Below are 11,089 nucleotides of genomic sequence, written 5' to 3' on the forward strand. Positions count from 1 at the left end.
GGAGGAGGAGGAGGAGGAAGGAGAAGAAGGTGGAAGAGAAGGAAGAGGAGGAGGAGGAGGAGGAGGAAGAGGAAGAAAAGGAAAAAAATCTGTGCCAAGAAAAAAGTATGCAAAGAAAAGAGCAATAGATGAATTTTGGTTAATGATTAGAGGACCAGGATAACTCAAATGACGGGGCGGTGCAAGGACCTAGATATGACCTTGCTTTGTTCAGGAAGCAGGGAATTTAAGAAAAAGTATCATGCTCCTGACTGGCAATAAAAGATAGGATATCACTAAGAAATGATATAGAGAGAAAACTGTAAACGCCAGAATTAAATTAAGTCCAGCTGGAGTCTGTGTATCATCTCTGTGCCTATAAATTGTCTTTCTGCAGCTAGTGTCTCATACTATGGCAGAGTGGCTTCTATCCTAAATGAGTAAATTTTTCCTATGGAAATTTAGGAGGAAGATATACACCTTAGGTCTTTAGAAGAAAAACTCCGGAGTGGTGGTGGTAGGATAGAATGAAGAGCAGTACCATTTGGGAGGAGGCTGAAGGCCAGACTAGTTACACTGTTGAGAGTGACTTCTGTACCAACACTTTTGTGCACAAAAATCAGCACGCTATGTAAAAATCAGCTGTAAGAAAAAAAGAAAGGAATGAAAGGGGAAAAGAGGGAAGAAAAATTGATTTGCTTTTATTTCATGCACTCATGAAGCTAAAGAGGATTATATTTTAGTCATGAAACACATGCACATCAAAGTAAATAACCCAAAACCATTCATTTACAGGGCATCTCTTTAAAAATAATTCATCTATTATGTGTGGTCCTGAATGAGAAACTCACTCAGATGTTTAAGGCAACTGCAGTGTTTTTCAAACTACATCTTAAGAAATCCAAGACTGGCTGGGCACACCTGTAATCCCAGCAACTTGGGAGGCTGAAGCAGGAGGATGGCAAATGTGAGACCAGCATTAACAACTTAGTGAGACCCTGTCTCAAAAATAAAAAGAACTGGGAATGTAGGTCAGCAATAAAGCACTCCTGGGTTCAATCCCAAGAAAAAACAAGCAAGCAAGCAAGCAAGCAAAGACTGTGTAGTACAATCTCAGAGAACCTTGGGTTGTGTGTCAAGGAAATGGAGAGAAAGAAATCAAACAAGCAGATGGTAGATACTCTTTCACTTCTTATGCTGAAGAGGTCTGCTTTTACATTCTAACAGGGGGTCCATGTAAAATTTCCTTTGATAAGCAATGACTACTGATCAAGTAGGAAAAAGATAGGCAAACTGGGTTGGGATCCTGGCACTGCTCTTTACTAGCTCTGTGCCTTGAAAAAGTTCCCTAATCTCTTTTAGCTCCCCCCCACCCCTTATTTTATAAAATAGGTAAAATACTATTTATAAGATCATTGAAAGAAGAAGATAAATCATGCATAGCACATGTCATGAGGCTTTGGCATATAAAAGGCACTAGCTAAGTGTTCCTTTTCTGAAAGATATAGAGAAATAAGTTTTTTATGCAAGAGAATTGTTTTTTAAAATTCTCCAAAACATTAAAGCAACTTAAGAATACTCAATCAGTGGCAGTTTCTAACAGAGCACCACTGTGATTCATCCACTTTTGCTTTGCACCTCAGTAGGTAGGTGCACACAGTAAGTGTGTGTCTCTGTGTGTGTGTGCTCACGCACACACGATTCGCACATGTATTTGTCTCAGCGTCCACAGACAATTCTTCTGCAACCTGCAGTTATGCAAAAGACATAGTGAGAAAGAGTTGGGGTCAGCAGCACCACTCTCTCCAGCACTTCCTGGCTGTGGATGCCATCAGAGATGCTAGCATAAATCTTCAGCATTTATCTACTGCTCCTCTATATTTTCAGCAGTCACTATCAGTTTCAATTTGTTGCTCAGAGATATTTTTCAAAAAACTGAAATACAAGTACTTATATAAACTAAGTTTACATGAACAACCAATCAAAAGAGCATTTTAGACAAATGGATTCACTGATTGAGATTAAAAGGAGTCATAGATTCATACGACACAAATTTAAGAAAAACACAAAGATGAAATAAACCTGATCAAACTGGCAGTTATCAACTAGCACAACTCTCGGATGGCTATGGCAGCTCTTGAAAGGTTTCCCTTCTGGTTAGCTCATGTTGTGTGTTGCCTGGACAGAGAAGAGCTAAGGGAAATATCACTGAGAACACTACCACAATTAAATGTCCGTAGGATCACAGAAACCTACAATAAACAGTAATTGCAAAATATAGAACTAAATCCCCAAAATAAAATTTACCATCCCAATTCATCACTCATTAACTGTGCTACACTGAATGAGTTACTTAACCAAAGGCTGTTTCCTCATGTTTAATACCTATTGTAAAGCCTTTTTATGAATAACATCTCTTCTGTGTATTCTTGCCAAAATCCATAAGCTCAATGTAATCATGAGGAATCAATGGAAAAATCCACTGAGAGACATTCTACAAAACAATTAGCCAACAGTCTTCAAAAGTGATGAAAGACTGAAGAAAGTGTCACAGAGTGGAGAAGACATGGCAACTAAATGCAATATAGGATCCTGGATTTGATCCTGGACCAGGAAAATGACTAGTGGAAAAACCAGTGAAATGTAAATTAGGTCTATAGCTGAATTAATAGTACTGTACCAATGTTAATTTTTTGGTTTTGTTAATTATGTTATGATTATGCAAGACAAAACTTGGTGAAGGGTGTGCAGGAATTTTCTGAGCTAATTTTGCAACTTTATAAGTCTGAAATTATGTTAAAATAAAAAAAAAATTTAAAAAGACTTGTAATGAAAATTAAACACAAGATCAGATATTTAATATAATGACATTTTAAGACATGATTTCTTCATGTAATGGCTATACTTACAGATCATTAATTGCAGAAATAGTATGTTACTATTGACCAAACCTAGGCTAATGATGGCTAATATTGAAGCATGTTGTTCAACTGCACTACAGTGTGGACATTTTATACTTCAGCTGAATGATTATAAATATTCTTGCAAAAATTCACTAACCAACAATATTTCACTCTTTGCACAATACAATCATGAATTAATGCTTAAAGAATTATGTATCTTGTGTTTGCCCAACGATGACAGGCTTAAATTTACCTAATGCCACCAGCATTTAAATAAAACATGTCAGGTTTTCATTCCTCTGACTCTGTGACTACTCTCATCTTGTCAGATTTCAACAGTTTTCTGTCAAGCAACACCTGGCAAAATAAACCATTTTCATATAAATTGCAGATATCCCACAATGAGTATGGTGTCATACACTGTTATTCCTGGACACCCCCCCCCACACACACACACACACAGGCACACATACACACACCTTTTCTTTTTTTCAGTACAGGAGATGAAACTCAGGGCTTTTTGTATTGCTCTACCACTGAGATACATCTCAGCCCTTCTCTCCCTAACCTGAACAAAATCCTGCATTTAACACAAAGATCCCCAATGCCAAGTTTTTGTTTTGTTTTTTATACAAAAGACAATTGGGAGGCTGAGATAGGAGAATAACAAATCCAAGGCCAGCTTCAGCAACTTAGCAAGCCCCTAAGCAATTTAGTGAGACCCATTCTCAAAATAAAAACTAAATAGGGCTGGGAGATGTTGTTCAGTGGTAAAGTGCCCCTGGGTTATGTCCCCAATACCCACAAAATAAATAAAAAATAAACATCCTCCAAAACATTAAAACAACTTAAGAATCACAATACTCTATCAGTGGTAGCTTCTAATAGAGCACCACTATCATTTATCCACTTTTGCTTTCTACCTCAGGGGGTAGGTACACAGCCCAAACCCAATAACAAGTAACTTATCTATCTCTTGGTTACTGATAAAATCACCCATATGATAAATACACATTTCTTTCTATTGTAATATACACTTGAAAAATATTTTTTTGTTTTTTACAAAGGTTATGAGGTATCATAAAAATGTCTAATGCATCTGGCTTAAGAATCCAATTCTTCCGTCACATATTTCTGCATCTGTTCACAAAATCCCTTTGACTTCAAAGAAGGCTTTTTGAGAGAAAAAGAAGATACACATAGGAAAAGTGGCCATAAATTTTTAGTAGTCCTTTCTGAGGCCATTTTAATAACAGCACCATAGGACAAGTATCTCTCTTAGAAACTTAAAATACCACAGACAGTATTAATGACTACAGGTTTGCAAGGAGATTTATGATTTCAATTTTTCTGGTTATAAAAGTAATATATATTCAATATAGAACATGTGAAAAATAATGCTTAAAGAAAACTGAAATTACTTTTAATCCACTATTTAGGAAGATCAAAACACAACAAAAAAGTTAAAAATGGTGTTTCCTTCCAACTTTTTTTTCAGTGTATATATTTAATTAAGTATTTATATGTAAACATAAAATTGTAATCATATTATGAATACTATTGTTATCTTTTTTTCAATTAGTCTTTCAAAAGACTGCATTAATCTCTCAAACCATCATTTTAAATAACTGAAATGATATATAGTTATACACTTAAGAAAAAATACATTTCATTCATACTCAAAGCTAAATTACAGATTTGGAAACACTAATATTGTTCTTGAAATTCTACATCTTGAAACAATCTAGATTAACAGTAGATTAACTTTAAGAATAACCCCATTCATAAATGCTACTGAAACTATAGTAGAGGTTTGATTTTTTTTTTTCATTAGCATTTATAATGATTTAGTGTCCTAATTTTCCTTGGGCAATCATTAGTGGGCTCTAATTTGTTTTTCTTCTTTCTTTGATTCTGTACTCTCAAGGCACAATTAATTCTTAGTTTGGAATGAAGGAAAGTTGGTGTCTAAGGTTTAGTCATTTTAATATGCCATTATCTATAAATTGTCAATTAGTTCTGGTTCTGAACAATCGAACTCCCAAACTTCAAAGAGAGTATTTGATGAAGTAAATTAGAATCAATTCTTACCTAACATTGCTTCCTAAAATTTAAAATAACATTTGAAGAGTTGTTTGCAGACAAAGAGCTTTCAGTATATTATGTTCTTTATCCTTACAAGAATTCTAAGGTTCAAAATCAATGAAGAAATGAGAAGTTTGGTAAATTAAGCAATTTATGGGATGATTAGAAAAATAAATTGAACTTAAATCTTTGTTTTCATTTACTCTCACTGGCTTTGTTTTGACTTTTTCATGTAGTCATAGATTTTCCAAAGCTCCAAAGTACGTTAACATGTCAATCAGTCCAATTCTTATTCCACTTGATCTGTTAAAGAAAATAAGCCCAGGGGATTGTGACTTGTCATGCACACAGCTAGCATGTGGCAGATGAGACCTCGGCCGTTGTTTCCTAACTTCTGATCTAGTGCTCTTTCGAACACACTGGTTACACTGTGACACCCTCACGGCACACCTACGCATTAATGACAATGGATATGCAAGGTGTCAGGAAATTACCTAATAATCACAGAATCCCACGTTCCCCTCTAGATTTCAGAATATATCTCCATAGATAGCGTGTTGTCAAAGTGTTTACTATTGAGCCTGCATTTAGTAGACATTTAATAATGTCTGAATGAATGAGACGGTAACCCCAACTCTGTTTTTCTCAGGAGAAAATTCCAAATACGGATTGACGGAAAGTCGTGCCCTGCTCTTAACTCAACTAGAATGATAGTAATAGTAGTGCAGTCAGGCGAAGGATAAGACGACTCATTGTGGCAACTTCCGGATATTCTTTCATAAAGCCTGACCTAAGGATCACCAAGAAGGAATGACAATGCAAGATCACTGTTTTTTAAAAATACCACACTGCCAGAGAAGGACAAGCGGCTGCACCCATCTAAACCACCCAGTTCTAACAAGACGCCTTCTCGAAGCTCTCCCATGGCTCCTGCCTTGCAGATGGGAAAAGAAAGGTAAAAGCATGGAACTACGAGCAAGAGAGAAGTCTTAGAATGACCAGGTGTATTCTCTAACAACGTCACACTAAGAACTGGCTTCCCGCGTTGCCTAGTAACAGCCGCCGCGCAAGGGTCGCGGGATTCAAGATGAGGTCACATGGTCAGGCGGCTGCGCGCTCCTTTCACCGGGAACTTGGCGTCATCACGTATCTTTGCAACGTTTCCACGCTCCAAGTAGGCGGGCAGTGATAGGCGAGTGGGTTTTAGAAGAGAAACGGCCCAGTACTCTCCCGAGACAGCGGGAAGAGAGAAATAAGTACAGGGAGAGGAAGGAGGATAAGAGGGAGCTCGCAGGATGGGAAGCTGGTGAGAGAAGGACCGACTTCGGTTACCTGTGGAGCGGGAGCCGGTTCAGGTCCTTTATGAAATGCCCGGATGAAGCTCCAGCACCCACGCGCCTTCCGCATTGCGAGCAGCGCCATCTTGAGAAGGGCGGAGCCGTGTTGTCCAGGATTACGTTTGCTCAGAGAGCAGTCTCAGCCTACAGCTGCTTTGGCTTGCTGCGCATGCGCATGTCCTGGGGTTGGTTCTAGCCGCTTGTAGGAACGGTGCCTGTTGGACTATTTGGGGGATTGGGACATGTTGCGACCGGGCTGGACTTTTCCCCGGATTCCTCATTTTTATGTAGACTTCCTTGAGGGAAAAACTTAAAGGATATAAATCGTAGGCTGATTATATAAGTAGTAGCACTGTATACTGGGAAGAAAGGCAGATTGCTTTTTTAATCTTGGCCATCCAGTGGCAACTTTCTAAATGTTGCCATAGAAATGAAGCCTCCTAGTGTTTCTTTTTCTTTTCTGTTTTTTTTAATAGAACAATTTAATGGCTTTTTGAGACCTATGTGGCCTATTAACTCATTGGGTCTGCAAGCTTTGCTTAGTGAAGGTATAAAAAAACACATGTATGTGTTTTGCCATCAAGAAATGTACAACCTAATGGGTAACAAATAAAGCGATGTACACTGATGAAGTATTATAGAAGCAAATACAAGGTTTGAGCAGGACGGGTCATTAGGACTGTGGTGCTCCATCCTAGTCCAGAGGTTCCTTCAGGAAGAAGGTGATACCTGGTGAAAGATTGGGGTTAAATTATAAGACGCATTTATACAGTCCTGCACCTAAAAGTCTACAGTAAGAATCAGTAAAAGTATAATCGGAAGAGATTCTTCAGAATTCCTTAGTTTTGTTCATAAATTGATCCAATAAAATATTGGAGATTCCCAAGGGGAGATTAGATGTGGTAAATAAATTATGTAAGAAATGCCTATAGTATTAAGGAGCTGAAATCTAGCAGGGCAAGACAAAACTTGATAAGCCATACAATAAAATCAACAAAACAGATCAAGTTTTTTTGTTTGTTGAATTTGAGATTCTCCTGATAAGCCATACAATAAAATCAACAAAACAGATCAAGTTTTTTTGTTTGTTGAATTTGAGATTCTCCTATTTTCAAACGTGATGCCCTTTAAATAGATAATATGAGTCAGGAATTTGAGAGAGAAGTTTGAACTACAAAACATGGTATTTGAAGCCAAGGGAATCTTTGAAGCCACCAGATAGAGTTTGAGGTATAGAAATTGTCAGATGATGGAAATTAAGTAGTCAAGAAATACTGGAGGATTTAAAAGAATGTGGCATTACTGAAGGCCAAGATGGAGACCTTGCCAGGAGGAAGGATATAGAATATCCATTGTAAAATGTAGCTTTGTCAATCTAGTCCTTGAATGTTTGATATTCATATATAGAGCAAACATTACAGTCCCGATTTTAGTAGTTATTAGATTATATGACCCTAGGAATTAGCAAAACTAGATTTCTGACATACTCAACCATTCAGATTGCAAGATAAAAATTTGAAGTGAGATTGTAGTTCACCAAAAGCTGTCAAATGCATATCCACTTTATATCCTCAAGCAGTTCTTAGTATTACCTACTGAGACTCACGTGGCTGGTAATATTTTCATAGGAGATATTTCCAAGACTTAGGCCCACTAAAGAATGTTTATCAGAACACAAATCTGATTATCTCAATATACTGATCTTTAAAAATTGTAATTTTGCAAAATTTAAGACATTATTAGAAACCAAAAAAATGGCATTTCACACCATGGTGATGACCTAGTGTCTTGAATGTCAAGTCAGCTGGGTTGTTTCTTAGGGATGGACCATACAGTTTTTATACTTGTTTAAGAATTTTATATTTCTTCCCCTCCCCAGCACCTAGAATAGTGCTGTGCATTCCACAGAGTAGTCACATCTTTTAAATCTAAATTTGATTTTAACAAATTACACAACTTATTGTGTAAGATTGATGTACATTTAATAACTAGAAGAAACAGTTGACAGCAGGAAAAAACAGGGGACCTATCAAAAGTGTACCAGTTCTGTTTGTAGTTTTTCATAGTAGCATTTTCATATTAGGGAAAGAATGAACAAAAGTCACCATCATTAACCATCTATTAAGAAGAGCCATATACATGTATTTAGCCTACTTAAACATTTCTAATAAAGATAACCATGAACTGGGTGTGGCACATTACTTGGGAGGATGAGGCAGGAAGATCACAAGTTGCAGGCCAGTTTAGGCAACCTAGTGAGACCTTGTCTCAAAATTTAAAAAAATTAAAAGGTCTGGAGATTAGCTCAGTGGTACAGCACTTTGCTAGCACTCACAAAGCCCTGAATTTGACCCTCAGTACTTCAAATAAAATTAAATTAAAATAATGGTAACCATGAATCTTCAGAGAAAGATTATGTGTTAGTTTACCTTCAAAGAAAAATTCTATAATACACTTTGGGAATGTTTCCATACAAAATGGTTAACATTTTAAAAGTTTATATAATAACAGTGGTAAATTCAGTTCTGTGGAAAATTCACTTACGGAATACCTCATTCTCCAATAGTGTTGTTTAAATGATGCATTATTGTGTTTTATGATTATATTTTATCACAGCTGTCACTTGAGTAAACTGAATAACTTCAGTAAAATGAAATATAAATGTATTAAAAGCAATCTTTAAATATACTTAAGATTAAAAAATGGTACAGTCCTATACTTATAGCATACATTACATGTTTCTACATACCTTTATACTTTTGAACACTTGTTTAAAATTTGATTTCTCATCAACACTTACAGTAAGTTCTGGTAATTTTGTTCTCTTCTTAACATTCTCTGCAAATCCTCCCTCACTAGAAGCAACAGATTAAAACCAGACTAGCAATTGAGGAACAGTTTCTATTGCAACCATGTGTGTCAGAAAAAAAAGGATTAGGTTTCCTTGTCCGAGAACATCAAGGGGAACCTCCACTTCTGCAGACACACCTCTATTCCTCAGAAATGGAGGGTTTATACCTAGTTAGATTTAAGTGGGATAAGAGAAGAGTTTAAATCCACTCTTAGCTAGTAGTATAATCAGCCCTCAAGTCTCAAAGTATCCAGTTTTGTTTCTCTAACTTAATTCTAAGTGTCAGGTTGGTGTTAGATGCTGATCAAGGTAAATGGAGAGTTGCCCTACACATTTATTCACTTAAAGAAGAATTTTGTAGACTGCAAAATCTAGATGGCAATTGTATTCAAAACTTACTTGAAGCACAATCTACTCACCCCTGACCTTTCATTTAAATTGGATGTGTTTTTCTAACAGAGAAGGAGATTCCAGAATGGATGAAATCTTTCTTTTTATAATCCTGGGGGTACAGCCGCAAAGCTCTGGTCATGCCATCTTATGCTGGACCCATTTGAAGGAGCCAAGTCAAAGTGAGGCAGTTGTTAGTGGGATTCTACCCTTAGGGGAGATAACTTCTGAGAGTCATTAAAGTGTGTGGGAAACTAATGATTTGGTGGTGGTTCTTTTTCAGCTTTGGCTTAACTCTGATTCTACCGCTCATTTTATGGTTAATTTAACACTTAAAAACTTCATATAATACAAGGGTAAATTTTGGTTCTGTGGAAAATTCACTTATGGAATACTTCATTCTCCAACTGTGTCATTTAAAACTCTGTCATTTTAATGATCTTATTTTACCATGGCTGCTGTTTGGGTAAATTAATAACTTAAATGAAATATAAGTGTTGCACTAAAAGTAATTTTTTTTTGGTACCAGGTATTGAATCCTGGGGCACTTAACCACTAAGCCACATCCCCAGCCCATTTTATATTTTATTTAGAGACAGGGAGTTGCTGAGGCTGGATTTGAACTTTTGATCCTCCTGCCTCAGCTTCTTGAGCCTCTGGGATTACAGGAGTGCCGGAGTACGGCTGCAGCAGAATAATCAGGGGGGGTGACGAAGAACTTGTGTAGATTGATACAGCAGGAGTAGGAGCCGTTTATTGCAGGACAGGAGCAGTATTTATACATTCCACAGAGCTTATCTAATTAGCATAAACTAGATACATCAGTCAACCAATAAGGAATTTCCACACTTAATGGCTCGCTTTTGTTACTTCTCAAACCACTCCCTCTGGCATTTTGCCAGGCACCATCCAGACTTGTTTACGAACTTTAACATTCCCCTGGCAAAATGCCAGGTGTTATTTTGACTTGTTTACAGACTCTAACACAGGAGTGTGCCACCCTGCCTGGCTAAAAATAATCTTTTATAGTTGATGAACCTGGTCCACAGATATTACTTTGACTCAAACTAAAGAACAATACAAGCAGAAATCAGAGAAACCTCTGTCCTCAGATGAGTGCTGTACTTTTCAGTGACAGCACTGTAAAGCTGAAGAAGTATGGCAGGAGATGGTCCAAGTGGAAAAAGGTTTCATAGAAAATGACATTCTTGTGTCAGGCTTCAGAGTTAGAACAAGTTAATATCTCATTTTTTAAAAAGCTTATGTTTACCTCTCCATCCCTAATAGTTAAAAGATGCTCTTTTCCTACTAGAGAGTGCAAATTAGTGTAACAGAAGGCTTATCTTGCATTTGGAGAGACTACTTAGCAGTTTTAAGAAAGGCATCACTATTCGTTTCGTTCCAGAAGATGTCATCTGACAGAATCAGAAGAGACAAAAGGCTATGAATAGCAAAATGTTTTTGTTTTTTTCCCCTCAGAGTCCTTTTCCCCTAGAATAAAGGGGGAATAGTTTTTGAGTTATCAGATTCAACTTTTTGTCTTA

The 11,089-nt window shown here is 36.9% G+C and overlaps 1 protein-coding gene across 3 annotated transcripts in view; it reads right to left on the reverse strand.

The window, feature by feature from the left end:
- Positions 1 to 6,439, reverse strand: part of Wars2 (tryptophanyl tRNA synthetase 2, mitochondrial) — a 78,984-nt gene extending 72,545 nt beyond the window's left edge. Inside the window, exon 1 of one of the 3 annotated variants that reach the window (XM_015502239.2) lies at positions 6,300 to 6,439. In XM_015502239.2, coding sequence (XP_015357725.1) covers positions 6,300 to 6,389 — 90 coding nt within the window. In that variant the 5' untranslated portion in view covers positions 6,390 to 6,439. Of the gene's footprint in view, positions 1 to 6,290 lie in introns of all 3 variants that reach the window. The other 2 variants (XM_048814589.1, XM_048814586.1) reach the window with 2 other exon arrangements.
- Between the last annotated feature and the right edge of the window lie 4,650 nt (positions 6,440 to 11,089).

This window comes from Marmota marmota, unplaced genomic scaffold (genome assembly GCF_001458135.2).
Source record: "Marmota marmota marmota unplaced genomic scaffold, marMar, whole genome shotgun sequence".
Taxonomy (NCBI): domain Eukaryota; kingdom Metazoa; phylum Chordata; class Mammalia; order Rodentia; family Sciuridae; genus Marmota; species Marmota marmota.